Source organism: Dipodomys merriami, unplaced genomic scaffold (assembly GCF_024711535.1).
Source record: "Dipodomys merriami isolate MVZ:Mamm:240054 unplaced genomic scaffold, mDipMer1.0.p SCAF_134, whole genome shotgun sequence".
Classification (NCBI taxonomy): domain Eukaryota; kingdom Metazoa; phylum Chordata; class Mammalia; order Rodentia; family Heteromyidae; genus Dipodomys; species Dipodomys merriami.
Window position 1 is genome coordinate 1,808,927 of NW_027202649.1, and position 15,254 is coordinate 1,824,180.

Sequence of the window (15,254 nt, forward strand, 5' to 3'; positions counted from 1 at the left end):
AAGACATCCCAGAAAAAGACAACACAAAATCCGCTACCTGCAATGACTTTCCTGGGTGTTCTCTGGTCAATGAATAATTCCTAGTGTGCCAGTCTTATCTCTGTCACCTTTTTCACACTCAAGAAAATATACCAGCACACAAAAGAATACACGTCATAAACAGAGGAGCTATCTGGAACACGGTGTCATTCATTGCGAAAGTAAGTAGCCCACCATTTTGGCACTTCAGATTATACTATCAGGACATGAGAGAGCCCACAATGATGAATGTATTTGATTCTACCCATGATGAGGACCACCTCCCCTACCAAAGCCAGCTGAGATCCCTGTGCCTTCTCATGCCATCCTGGTGACTTTTCTAGGCTCCAGACAAACCCTATACCCAGCGTCATCATAAACAAAGCCTGTGCAAGCCACGTGAGCACCGCCAGAACCACAGATCGCTCCAAAGAATCTGCTACACGTCACTTTGCTTCCGCCAGCATGACTTTCTGGAAGCTGCATCACAAGCAGCCAACTTACCACTCCACCGCCGGCTGAGTGCACCAGCACGGACATCCCTTCCCGGAGGTTGGCGACCTCAAAGAGCATCATGTAGGCGGTGACGAAGTTCATGGGGAAGGCGGCCGCCTCGGAGAAGGTCATGTCATCTGGGATCTTGTAGACAAACTCCGCTGGCGTGCACACCACCTCTGCCCAGGCATTATAATTGACAAAGGCCATCACACGGTCCCCGATCTGAGAATGGGGAAACACAGGGTTAGTGAAGGCTCTGTGAGGGACCAAAAGTAGCAGGAACTGTCCATGGTACAAAAAGGATAAAGCACTTCTCTACCCACATTCTTCTGAGTCTCACAGTCCTCTATTCATTGATGAAACGAATAACTTTTTGTACAGTTGTAGCAAACACTCTATCCATGGCTAGTGAAGTTTAATGTTTAACAACTAACTTGAGGGACCGCCCACAGCTCCATGGTTCCTGTCTACCCATCTTTACCTCGTCCTTAGTTCCAAGGAAGTTGGGTGGAGGAAGATCTGTTCTATCTGTGACAACCTGAACATCATTGTAGGGAGCAGCAAGAGGCCAGGGCAATATTGGCAGGGTTGATCAAGGAAGGAAGACCCTTCCTCCATTCTTGCAAAACCACCTTTCTCTTGTACTCTTCTTGAGGGTTCCTCAGGCTTTAGCTGCCATATCTTAATCATCCTTGGACTGACAATGTAGCTGAAGAATTCATCACTCCTCGTTGGGAGAATTTCCTATATTTGCATTTGATCCTCACAGGAAAGCTATCACTTCTCAGACAGGAATGATGAAGCAGACCCTGTAATGTTCATTAGAACTAAACTACTTAATCTGCATGATCTCTTCATGGACAAAGGGAATAGAGGGTCTCAAAGGTTGAGTCTCTGCTCTAAGATGACCCAGGAGAAGGCTATCTGATCCCAAACGTTTTCACAGCATCCTAGTCATCTCCTTGTCAGGACTGTTTCTTCAGCCCCCTTTTCAATCTGAAGTTTTTTAGGCACTGAAGATACCTTTGTAAACAAGGTATAGCCTATGCTCTTTAAACGTTTAACCATTTGCTTTTTAAAAAATTCAGTTGGTCAGTACTGCCAGTGACTGGGTGTAGGAGGAGGCAAGACCGTTCCGAAAAGATATTTTAGTAGAGAATAAAGCCCTAAGCCAAAAGCAGGACGCACTGGTGGTAATGGTGCATTCGGTCCAGAGATGTTAAGATCATTTATTGTGTGGGGAAGGGTGGAGAGGGCAGGCCCAGGGATTCCAGACGAGCCGATAGGAAAATTCCCAGGCCCACTGGGGATTTGCCAGCCTGGCCAGTTGTGTTTATTTTGGAACAGCATTGTCATAACTGGGGTGTGTGGCTGGCAGGGTTTGCAAGGACCCATTTGTCCAGCCAGCCAGGAAATGAAAGATAACAGACCAACCCTGGCCCTTTTCAGTTCTGCATAATGAGAAATTCAAGCAGATGAAGCAGGTGGGGAGAGCATGGACAACATTCTAAGTGATTCCGGGCATCTCTGCTTTGGGTTCCAGCGTGTCCTTAGGTCAACGTGCCCAGCTGGCCCATTGCAGGAGAGATGTCCCAGTCACAGATTGTCCTGTCGCAGCCATACAGGCAATGCAGAGCCAAAGAGAAAAAAGGCCAACAATCTACCATCGCAGCCTGGCAGACTTTCTGATTCCCTCTTTTCTTTTCTCCTTTCTTTATCCTCTAGAAGTTTCACCTAAGTTCAAGTAGGCTCTCCCTTCCCTGAGATCATCCTGAGATCTGGACAAGGAAAAGTCTGCTTCAGAACCGTATATGTTGGTGGATGCCTGTGGCTCACGCCTGTAATCCTAGCTACTCGAGATCTGAGGATTGGGGTTTGAAGCCAGCCTGGGCAGGAAAGTCCATGAGATTCTTCTTTCCAATTAGCCATCAGAAAGCCAGAAGTGGAGCTGTGGCTCAGGAGAGTGTTAACCTTGAGTAAAAATGGTCAGGGATAGCTCAATAACAAGCTCTGGGACTGGCAGGTGTACGCGCGCGCGCACACACACACACGCACGCACGCACGCACGCACGCACACATTGTGTTATCTGGGGCTTCTGTTCCCACTTGCCTTCCTTCCCTCCCCAAGCACACGGGAGGCTGAAGCAGTAGATCTCAAGTTGGAAGTCAGCTTTGGCTATAATAGAGAGAACCCTAACTCAAAGAAAAACCAAATAAAACCCCAAGAGTGGAAGTCTACATAAAAAGGACTAGGCATAGGGAGAAATGGAAAGAGTGCCACCGGTGAGAGGAGCAGCAGCTAGCATTTATGAGAAACGTTTTACATGGCAGCCATTTCCCTAAGGATTTCACGTCATCTTCAAATGTGGACACTGAGTTTCTTTTATCAGGAGCTGAAATAGCTAAACACTGTGTATGGGTGGGGGAAGAGAGGAAGACTCTTCTCTTCAGAATCCTGGGGTTTCACCCCCCACAATCTATCATCATTAACAATGACACAATGAATACAAATGACACAATGAATACAAATAAGTGAATAAATATTAATAGCTTGCATGAGTTGCCAAGTATTAGTTATATGAAATCATTCTGGCACTATTTGATATGTCAGTTGCTTCTATGAAGACTTGAATGCAAAAACCCAAATTCCTGGGGTCAGAATGATTTCTTCAAAGACTCATATCTTGCATACGTAAGCTTAGGCACATTTTCTTATCATTGATTTCATTTATTTATTTACTTATTTACTTTTGAGGTATGAGGGTTTGAACTTAAGCCTGTAATTGTTAGGTGGCCACTCTACCACTTAAAGTTGTGTCTCCAGCTGTTTCTGCTTTCGCTGTATTTCAAATAAGGTCTCAATTTTTGCCTAAGCCAGGTGGACTGTAATCCTATTTATGATTTCTTCTGGGAGAGTGGCATGTGCGACCATACGCAACTTTTCATTGGTTAGGATGGGAGTCTTGTGAACATTTTGTCCAGGCGTCTTTGAACAATGATCTTTCCAATCTCAGCTTCCTGAGTAGTCAGGATGATAGGCATGAACCACCCTGCCTAGCAATTATCAATTAGCAATTGATAATTAGCAATAATCACATCTCAGATAAACCTCACTAGCACAAAGCTTGTATCATTTTCTTTGTGGCTTAGTAATTATGTTTTACCCTACCTAAACAAAAACAAGCAAAAATTCTTTGAATGGGTTCTATTCTTTTCCCACAGTACAGATGAATCACTGAGTTTCTACAGACATTTAAACTGAGGCAAAGAGAGACAAAGTACTTGCCAAAGGCCACTGAGCGACAGAATCTGGTGTGTGACTTCAGATACAAACAACTGATTCATTACAGTGGACATAAATATAACCAAAGAAGCACAAAACATTCCAAAAGAAGCCAGGTGGGATATTAAACCCCTATATTCTAGTAGTCAGGAGACTAAAGCAGAAGAACCACAAGTTCAAGACCAGCCTAAGCAATTTATCAAGACTATGTCTCAGAATAAAGAAGGGCTAGTATAGTTCAGTGGTAGAGTGTCTTGTTCAATCCTCCAACATTTTACACACACACACACACAGCAGAAACATGTAATTATATGCAAATGTACATCAGGGGAACTCTTAATTGGACTCTAAGATTTCTCACCACTAAAAGTGAGTGTAATATTAACAAAAGATCCTTGTGAAGACCTAATGTGTATGCAATATGCAATTACATGGTGCATGAAAATGAGGAATGAGCAATATGTGTTAACACCTAAACAGAACTGGCTTCTTCCTAACCTCACAGATTAATGACTAAGCTGAGTGCAGACGCACTATACTTCAGGAAGCCGAATGAACAGCTGACTAATGAAGACATGGAGGGAACGGAGAGAGACTGTGCCCCTGGCAGAGTCCAGACCCTGGGAGGCCAAGGGATGAATGTCAGGATCTCATCTTCAAAGCAAGGATTTCAACCAGGTGCTAACGGGGGTATAGCATTGGCCTCCTCTTCTTCCCCAAATCATAGACAACAGAGGGTATGAATTTGACTCCAGTATATTGTATGCATGTATGCAAATATTACAATACAACCCCTCTGTCCAATTAATAGATGCTAATTTTAAAAAAATCAGGAAGACACCCCCTTAACAGAGGAACTGATAGCCTCTAGTGTAAATACAGCAAAAGAAATGAAGTTTTTTTAACCACTCTGACAGTTCATCTCATTATTTGAGTCTACTAAAAAAAATATACCCAGCCCGGAGCAGATGAGCCCAAATCATTTCTTTACTGTTGGGCCTCTGGAGAAAGATTCTCATCCTGCACTGCAACTGATCAAAGCAACAGAACTGCTCAGCTGACTCCTGCCTGGATTCCGTCTCCAGCCTGACTGTACAGAAGAGAGTTATGAGACTTCTGAAGAAAGCCTACCATTAACAAATGTCACCCATAAAATAGTAATACATGTTTCAGATGTGTTTTGGTGTAGTCTTTCATCATCTCAATGGATTCTAGATGAGTATCACTCTTGAAGTCAGAATCAAAACCTTACCTCATAGCCTTTCACACTGTCCCCCAGAGCTTCAACAATTCCAGAACATTCAAATCCTGGCACCAGGGGAGTCTTGGGAGGGTTGTCGATATTTCCTTGTCGTACCATCAGGTCAATGAAGTTCAATCCACTGTGAAAAGAGAGAAATTCAAAATGAGATGCAAACAGAGCACCGACCTGGTTTTCTTTCCTTCCCTTTTCTTGTCTTCCATTCTTTTCTTCCCTTCCTTTGTTTTTCTTCTTTTTTTAAAATTTCTTTCTGGCTTAGTGTCTCTAATAGTAAGGCCACTTAGCTAGATGTCATCAATAAAAACAAAATTCAATTACTTCTAGGCAGATAAATAATGGACTTCTGGCAGCGAAAATAGTGGCAGTTTTCACTTTAATTCGAAACTGAGCCCTTTTGTCCTCTCTTGGAGCCTGTTTACTCTCTCTGGAAACACATATTGACTAGCCTAATCATTAGACAATCTAGTACTTAATCAAGGGTATGAAAAAAATATATATATATATAAATGCCAGGAAGAGGTACAAACAGACACATGGAAAGCAGCCAGACACCATGGCCTCCAGCCAAACTACAAGAAGGAGAAAGGAGACCTAATTGAAAAGATCTCAAAACAGCCAACCACTTCCCCTCCATCATCACGCTCATTTATGCCAGCACCTTGCGCACAGACAACACCCAAAAGGATGAATGGGAGCCATCAAGAGACTGTATTATAACCTGCAGGAGGAGGGGAGCTCCAAAAGAGACATCAAAGCCCTGGTCTGATGGATATGGGAACGAACGCTGGATCTAAATTATCTCTGGATAAAGGAAGTTACTGGATATATTCTCTTAACACATGACTTTAAAGAATGCTATGAAAATATACCTAAGTCATCACCACGGGAAGGCATCTACTTGCTTCTAATGCACCATTTCCCCAAAGTGCCCTTGGGAGTTGCATTAAATACCCACTTACTAATAGAACACATCCCATGGAGCGTGTATTTTGCCTCCCGAAGAGTGTGATTGTAATGTGCTTCTTGGTTTTATCAACCACCATCTAAGAAAGACTCACATTGCAGAACTCAAACTTCCCAGTCCAACCCATGAGCCATTATCCCCTGGCTGTATTATCCCCTGGGTTGAACTTTTAATCACATCTTGCCAATTTCTTCTCTTTGGGATCAAGGAAGCATCTAATTCTGCCTGCAGTCCCCAGTCTAGCTCATCAGCCGTATCCACAAAGAATGCATGAGAACAAAAAGGGATGCCTTCCTTTGAAAGATGGGCTCAAAACTTAACCAACTTCTCAAGGTGTCCTGACCATATTGCCCAGATGGTTATAGCTCTTAAACTTGCTACTCTAACCTCCCCCCACCTTGAAGGCAGCTTACATTTCTTTGCTTCCAGAGATCCTGAGCATGCAATAGATCCCAAGTACTACAAATAGGTTAGGTACCCAAGTAACATCTGCTGAGTGAAGGAATAAATTAATCAAGGATATTCAAAATTTATGTCTCCTGTTTGAGCAAATTCTCCAGTCTACCACGTTTACCTGTGTGACCTGGGGAAGGTGTAATAGATTCTCCAAGCTCCAAGGTCCTCATCTAAAAAAGCAGGGATTAGGTAGTGCCTACCTAATGGGCTTGCTGTGCAAATAAATAAAGCAATTAAACAAGATATAGAGAATATTCAATAAGGTTAGTCTTCAAGTGCACAGCTCCAGTTACAAAGGCAAGTATGTGAAGCATTTTGGGAAGACTCATTGGAAAAGGATTAAAGACAGCTATAGAGCTGACTCAGGGAAACTTCAGCAGTCCATAAATTTCGCTTCTATGAAACGGTCCATTTTACAACACAATCGAAGAACAAAGCTTCACTGTCTAACAATAAAAGGAATTTCTACATTCTCAAACAAACACTCTAATGCATTCCAAGCATAGTTTAGCTCACTGTGTTTCCCTTTGTGTGAAAACTTATGATTTCCTAAGACCCTGATGAAGAAATGTCAGAAGAAATTACTGGACAGTTCTGCAAATGCAGAAGATCCCCTGGAGAAGAAAGCCTTCATTCTAGAGCTGATTAACTGTCAGACACCATCCAGCCTGAGCTGGGCCTGGGGACAGGAAGTGGAGAAGAGCTAGGACTGACTATCTAACAGACTGTAGCTTCCTGTTTCATCAAAAAGGCAATCAGTGATTCTGCCAAGTTGTGGTCTTGCTAAGTCTGCTTATTTTACTTAACATAATAATCTCCAATTCCATTTGTTTTCCTGCAATGACATAATTGCATCTTCTTTAGAGTTGAATTCAGCCCTATATATCTATATCAGCTATATGTGCATATAATGATATTCATAATGTGATATGGATATATTACATTATACATATGTTTGTGTGTGTGTGTGTGTGTGTATCTCCCTTCTGGTATGTGGCCCAAAAGTAGTATAGCCTATAGCCATAGTTACTTCTTTATGAAGACAGATGAATCTATCCTGAAATTTCAGCATGAAGTTGAGCTATATGGGTCTTGAGGCCTAGTACAGCATACAGACTGGTTATGTGTCTTGCTTTGTGTTGGCAGACTGGACGCTCTCTCCAAATCTACTGTCCTCCTTTTCTCTTCATTTTCAATGCCATCCCAACTTCTGAATGATGTTTCCCTTTAAAGAATATTTTATCTACTATTACAGAAGCTGGCAAACTTAGGCTTGTTATCAGAATTCCCAAGGAGGGCTTGTTCACATAAATTGTTGAGCCTGACCCTGACTCAGTAGGTGTGAGGTAAGGGCAGAGATTTTTGCATTTCTAATGAGTTTCCAGGTAAAACTGGGCTCGGGACCAGGCTTTGGAGAGCAGCTGACCAATCAACTGCTTTTAAGCTATGTTCAGTTTTCTCTATCTTTTCTTTCTCTCCTTTCTTTCTGAATGAGATCGGATTAAAAAAAATAAAAGATGCTGATTAGATAGATATGAAAATAAAGGGTTCTCCCGTGATCCTCTAGGGCAGTGGAAGTTTCTGATCCTAATCCAGAGTATTATAAATATAATGCTTACTCATATTAAATATAATTCTTATTAAATGTGGTCTTATTAGCTTAGGCTTATCATTCCAACTGGCCATTTCTTCCTTGAGTCTTTCAATCTTTCATTGCCACCCCCCCCCCCTAAAAACAAAACAAAACCTGGCTCTCCTTCCTGGATTTGTATCCTCTGGAAATGTGGTGATCATGCTATTGCTGGTGGAAGTATTAGACAGGTTGTTACATTTCTGTGTTAGAGGTGTGTATGAAGACAGTGAAAGATGCCATGGAGACCAAAAGCATACAATAATCTGTGTGTGAAATTATATCAGGTCATGTATTCTCATACCTGGAGTTCAGGTGTATTGTGTACTCCATGAGCAGTGTGAGGTCTTGGCCTTGGTGAACGATGGCCGTTAGCCCCCTCCCCATAGCAGGAATTATGGAGCAGAGAGGTGAACCTGGAGCACAATGATGTTGTGGATGTATGTATGTCAGGATCATCATAGTGATGGTGTTTTCTCCCACATGTGTTTTCTCCCATATATCCCCAGAGTCTGCCTAGCCCAAGCAGTTTTCGTCATCACTGTTTAAGGGTTGAGGTGTAATCTTGGGCTGAACAGGGCTTCCTTCAGCCGTGAGAAATAAGGGCCAAGGTCAAAAATAACAATCTCCACAAGAGAGGTTGTATGATCACTACTTCCAGGTGTCCCCCACCGCAACCCACGACCTCAGAGAGGTTGCCACTGTCAGTGACTATTTATGGGGCCTCTTTGTTTAGCAGTTCTTCAGGAGAAAGATCTAGAAGGTCTTAGAACTAAGCATGAAGGCTGCAATGAGAACAAGATCTTTCATCAAGGACATGATAGAGAGAAGGGAAAGGGTGATGGAGAAATTAAAGAAATCAAAGAATCAAGAAAGGCATGGAGACCAGAGAAACAGAAAATAAGGAAAAGATGGGGAGGTGGATGCACAATCCAAATGCCTGCAAGCTGGATGTATGGCCAGGGGTCAGGGCTGTCTATGTGTCTGCAGGAATGAGGTGACAGAGGCTGGAGGAGAGGTGACACCAGGAAAACACTTTCTGAGTCCAAATGGATGCTCTCACCAGCCTTCTGTCTGCTGGACATAAAGGACTCCAGTATCCATGCCAGCCTTTGCCAGCTCCAAGAATAACTAAGCAGACTAACATGACGCTTTGACCAAACAATAAAAACAGCCAAGGAAAGTGTGACTTCCCTTATTCTGCTCTTGCCAGTGCAGATAACACGTTCATCAAAGCACTTAACTCCAATCCACATGAGGTCAAAGAAACAGATGTTTGATTCATCCCCTCATTTCCCAACAACTGAAGTTTTTATTTCTGGCTACTTAATCCCAATTGATAGCTTGAAAATGCCTAAGAAAATAAGCATTGATTGATCAAAAAACGAAAATTGTGTTCACATTTCCTTTTCATTTTTTTCATTTTTTTTTCTTGGTTGGTTCAAAAGCACACATTTGGTCTCAAGATTGTGAGAAGAAGAATAATCTATTCTGGAAGGAAAATAATGTCTAAGACAAGGACACCTTTTATGCGAGTCTCAAATCGCTTCTTATCTAAGTTGTCAGCCAGAATTGTCTGTCCTGAATGGACTGTGGCCTTGAAAGGACCCCCTGTGTTCAGTCAGAGGATGCAAAGAATAAGTTGTGAGTGCCCCAAATTTCCTTCTTCCCACTGCAATGGTCCCCCTGCGGTCTGGCTCCAGAAGACCCCACCTACCTTTCTCTAACCACTATTTGTAGATATACCAATTAGTCCCTGCAGCCATCTTGGACATATGATATTCTGTAATTCATGTGATGCTTTTCATGGCCTACTACTTCCTTATTGAGTAAGTGATGCTGCTACCTCTCCACCACCACCCGCATCCCTTTTTCATAATGTATGCAGGAAGGAAGAGTTACAGATAGCTCTGTTGTCCAAGTTCTTTGGGGCTACTGTATGTGAGAGGAAATGCATGCAGATCGTATGTCCAAATTAGTATTCAAAACACAACTGAGCAGTATTTCCAACATGGAATGAAATGGTCAAGGAGCCATATTGAGAATATAAATATCCACAGCCAGGTTTCAGCAGAAACAAAAGCATGGTACAAATGGAACCCAAACAAGCTCCCCCTTGATGTCAAGACTAGCCCTTTTGATTCGGGGACCTAGAGTTATTTATCTATGCCCAGCCACTGCTGGGGAGGCAGTTGGAGGTATTCACTCCCGCCATGGTTCTTCCAAAGGTTAACATCTCTATAGTCCATGTTTGATGATGACCGAGGTTTCAGCTTCAGACAAGAGCTGGGCAGTCATGGGCCGCATGGAACACTCAATCTCATCCGATTTAAATTCAACAGACATCCAGTGCCTTGGGACTGGGCTAGAATAATGTTACAACCGTGGCAGTGACATTCAGCACCTCCCAGGGGGTCAGAGATCAGCAAATAAATCACTACACAGGACGACAGTCCCACAAGACAAAGTTATACAAGGGTCACAGCTAGCACAGAGAGCACGAAGTGATTAACACATTGCCCTGGGATCCCGTGCTTCTCACAAGGAAAGCATTACTTAGGAATTAAGTGTTCCCATTCTCCAATCTCTCCAGCCCCAACCAGTCTCTATATAAAATGGATTAAATACATCTCGGATGACCATAGCTTGGTGTCTCCATGAAACCCACAGAAGAGACAGGTTCCCCACAGGAGACGCTGAGTAAACAGTTGTCTCGATAGAAGAAAGGGGCTGAGGGGAGGATGAAGGCTAGAAGAGCATGCCCCAGTAAGACAACCTGTGATGCTGGAAATGACCTAGCCCTGTGCTACCCAAGATGCGGTTCCTGTAGACTTGGTTAGTACAGCTGAAGAATTGGCCTCCAAACGTTGGTAGATTGATATTTAAGCTAAACCTCGGGACAGTAGCAGAAGTGGTACCCTCACATCTCCCTGTCGATTATGAGCAACTCTAGAAATGCATCTTTTTTTTTTTTTCTTGGCAGTATTGGGGTTTGAACTCAGGACTTCATACTTACTAAGCAAATACTCTTCGATTTAACTATTGCCTCAGACCTGGTGATTTTTAAAGACAGGGCCTTGCTTTTTGCTTGGACTGGCCAGTTGTAATGACAGGGACCCATCACCATGACCCACTTTTCCTGTTGAGATGGACTCTCACAAACTTTCTGCCTGGGCTAGCCTTGAACTGAGATCCCCTTGATCTCAGCTTCCTGAGTAGCCGTGATTACAGGTGTGTGGCAGGTGCCCAGCAGGAAACCCATCTTGCAAGACTGACTGCTTAGAGTGCACTAAACATCAAAGGCTGACAAATAATGATCCCTCCACTGGAAATGCAAATAGGAAAATACCTAGAAGCGATCTGAGTTCTTTTTTTCCATTTCTTTCTCCTGGTTAAAGAAATTATCTCTGGGCTGTGCTTGCCTGGCAGCCTTTTGTGTTCCCAGGTGTACCGTGGTGTAATGGTAAGGAAAAGAACCAAGAAGATCAAAGACATGCTTCACTGATACACTTTGGAAAGAGCAAAGATTTACCCCTGGAGGGTAAAACAATAAATGTGAAAGTGAGCAAAGCTAGACATAAGATGGCGAGAGATAGCAAGGAGAAAGTCTGAAAGTGTGGGAGAGTTTGAAGAGAGTAAGAGAGCCCGCAGGGAGCAGGAGATACTGCAGGGGCATAAACAAAAAGCAAACAACAACAACAAAAAGCATAATTGTGGAGACATTTTCCTCTGTAGCACTTACAGCATTTCCTAAAGGGCCCAATGGTTTGATGCTGCTTTGCAATTCTGTGGTCTCTATTCAAGAGTGAAGAGGCCCGGTTATGTTAAGGAAATGAGAGGGGACCACTAGGAAAAGTAGGCGGGGAGGGGGGGAAATCCAGAGAGCACAAAGTCTCCCATGAGTGCTGTTGGCTGAGCACAGAAAGGCTGACACTCAAAGGAAAAACAGAGAGCTGGATGCTGATGGCTCACGTCTGTAATCCTAGCCACTCAGAGGGCTAAGATCTGAGGATCATGGTTCGAAGCCAACTCAGGCAGAAAAGTCCCTGTGAGACTCTTATCTCCAATTAATGATTCAAAAGCTGGAAGTGGTACTGTGGCTCAAGTGGTAGAGCAGTAGCCTTGAGCATAAAGAGGCTTAGGGACAGTGCCCAGGCCCTGAGTTAAAGCCCCACAACTGACATTAAAGAAAGAGGGGAAAAAAGAAGGTGACAATGGCATCTGTTGCTTATGTTCAAGAGTCCGAGAGGCACCAACTGTGTCTCTCTGTAGTCAGACAGAGAAAGTGCTCAAACCCAAAGATGCCGTTTCAGGAAGTCTGGGCATATGATGCCTGTATCATGCATTTCCAGTTCTGGCTGTAAAATGCCGAGTCTGAATTCATAATGACTTCCCCAATCAGAACAATTTTAGTGAGTAGGTCCAGGCAGATAAAGCAAATCCAATTGCAAATTCATTCAGACCAATTGGAGGAATGGTGGTTTTAATAGCTCCCCATTAGATGACTGAAGTAAGTCTAGCACAGATAAATGGGATGCTTTCTTTGTTGTTGGTATGGAAAGTCTGTAATTTAACAGATAGTCTGTTAAACGATGCATTGTGAAACCAGCTGTGGCCAGGCATTCCTGTAATCCCGGTGAGTTGGATGGTGGAATTAAGAAGATTGTGGTCTAAAGTTGTTGTAGGGAAAAAAGCAAGACCCTATCTATAAAGCAAACTAAAATCAAAAGGACTGGAGACGTGGCTCAGGTAGAAGAGGGCTAGCCACACCAGTACATGTGTGTTTTTGTGGCAAAGAGTGGAGACGGAAGGTCTCAGCAGAGTTCACCAGGATCCTGGGACTAGGGCTGCAGACTGAGCATTGATTTGCCTGAAGAGCAACTGTGAGTTCTGGGAACAGCAAACCCCCCATCAAGGGAACGATGGATTGGAGAATGTAGACTCAGATAAAGAACGGTAATGCAAGAGAGGCTAGATTCCACTTGTCCCATCTGCCGCTGCTCCTGTGACCTGTGTCTAGGACACACCACTGAGTGACGGGGGCAGAAAGAAGGATGGGGTAGGCCCTGGAGAGACACACACAGACTCAAATCCCAGCGCATGCTCTCTCTCTCTCTCTCTCTCTCTCTCTCTCACACACACACACACACACACACACACACACACACACACACATTAACTGTGCAATCTTTAGTAAGTGCCTCTCCCTCTCTGGTCCCGATTCTTCATGTGTGACATCCTTGGTATCAGGGTGATCCCTTGAGAACACTCAGCACAGTGCCTGTGGCGTGCGAAGTACTCAGGAAGGGTGGTGATCACCGTAATGATGACACCATGCAGGTGACGGGAAATACCCTGATATTCAGTCAGACCGCCCAGACTGGATAAGAAATGGGGAGATCCTCCGAGTGGCCTCTGCATACTGCAGAACTGAGCAAGGGGAAAGGGTCAGAATCAACAGGGAATCAGAAGAGGAGGACTGTGTCTCTGAGCACTTATGCAACGCCCCTAGAAAATGCTTTCAACTGACAGCTGCAGGTTAAAGGGCACAGGCTGGGAAGCTGACGCCTGCCAAGGAAGGGAAGGCCAGCTATGTGGAGGACAATGTGGAGGAGGAGCCCACTGGCATTGCAGGAATACCTGAGTGCACCTGCTCTGGAAATGACTGTCATCAGAAGCAAGCATGCAGGTTCTCTTGGAGAGTCTTGGCCTCCAGCACTTGAGGGAACCAGATGTCACTAAGGAGAAAATTCCAGCACATCTTGGGAAGTCAGAGACCTCACTTTCCCAGCCTAGAGAAAGTAGTGATTACAGAGTAGGGCAAGTAAATGCCTGGTTGAACAGATGGTGTTTGGGAGATGTAAAACTCCCTGCAAACAGAATTCTCCTGAACATTCTTCCAAGATCTCACATAAAGACCAGCAAGCCTGGAGGCGTTAGGAAAGAGGAGGAATGGGACTTGAAGCCACAGTTGCCTGAAGGACCACCGGTTCGATTCAAGTCACGTGTGCTATCTGGGAAAGTCAGCACGATTTATTCATCTTGCAAACACTGAAGAACTTACTGCTGTCCAAGCACCATGCTCAATGTCCGATACTCGATTGATAATAAAGTTCCTGGCGTTTCCAAGGTTGCCGAAAAGGTGTCAAAGCCATGAGCCTTGAAACGGGAAATATGTATGTAATTTAAGGGGATTTAGTGGACCTACTATACTCAAAGGCTACCATGGTCATCAGACTAGTGTGTTTCTCATCTCTATCTTATGGCCAATGCACTGTAGTCATTTTTGGAATATGTACTCTTCCTCAACACACACACACACACACACACACACACACACACACACACACACACACACACACACACACACACACACACACACCCCACACCACACCATGTGTTCCTGATGAGCTATAACTCCAGATACCTCATTCTTCTAGGCCAACATAGGAGAGAATGAGACCAAATACGGTCAGCCTCAGCTCTCCGTTCCCTTGGGATGGGTCACAGAGATGATTATAGTTCACAAAGGGATGGACCAAATTTATTCCTTGATCTATGAAAATTAGGAGCAAAGGGTCCCCTTTCCCCAAAGGCTTCCCTTTGGGGGCTTACTAAAATTGTGTGGGGCAGCTGGAGTTAAAGGCCAACACCTTTCTCGGTCTCTAGACTGAAGGCACACTGTGGCAGGAGCATATGAGAAGGTGGCGAGGGACGGGGAGACTGCAGGCATCAGGATGCTAGAAAGGATGAAATGAGAGGTGGGAGGAGTCAGAGGAATGGATTGGTCTTTCCTTTGAAGGAGTCCTGGCATATAATAGAGGCATAATACATGGGGACTCTAGTTCCGTTGGTGTTCCTTTGGGGATAAATCTTCTTGTACTTGGCAGAGGACATGCTGCTGTGTTCATGTGTGTTCATGTGCCAGTACTAGGGCTCAAACTCAGGGGTTGTTCCTTAGCTCCAGGCTGGCACTCTACCACTTAAGCCACAGCCATACTTCTGGATTTTCGGTAGTTAATTGAAGATAAGAGTCTAATGGATTTTCCTGCCGGGAATGGCTTTGAGCTGTGATCCTATGATCTCAGCCTACTAAGTAGCTAGGATTAAAGGTATAAGACACCAGCATCTGCCTTTCTTGGCT

At 44.0% G+C, this 15,254-nt stretch overlaps 1 protein-coding gene across 1 annotated transcript in view; it reads right to left on the reverse strand.

The window, feature by feature from the left end:
- The window catches only part of LOC138825093 (synaptic vesicle membrane protein VAT-1 homolog-like), a 97,602-nt gene that overhangs the window by 73,309 nt on the left and 9,039 nt on the right, over positions 1-15,254 (reverse strand). Inside the window, exons 2-3 of the mRNA XM_070019468.1 lie at positions 5,052-5,181; positions 523-738 (exon numbers count right to left, since the gene is read on the reverse strand). Of these exons, the coding sequence (XP_069875569.1) occupies positions 523-738; positions 5,052-5,181 (346 nt within the window). The remainder of the gene's footprint in view (positions 1-522; positions 739-5,051; positions 5,182-15,254) is intronic.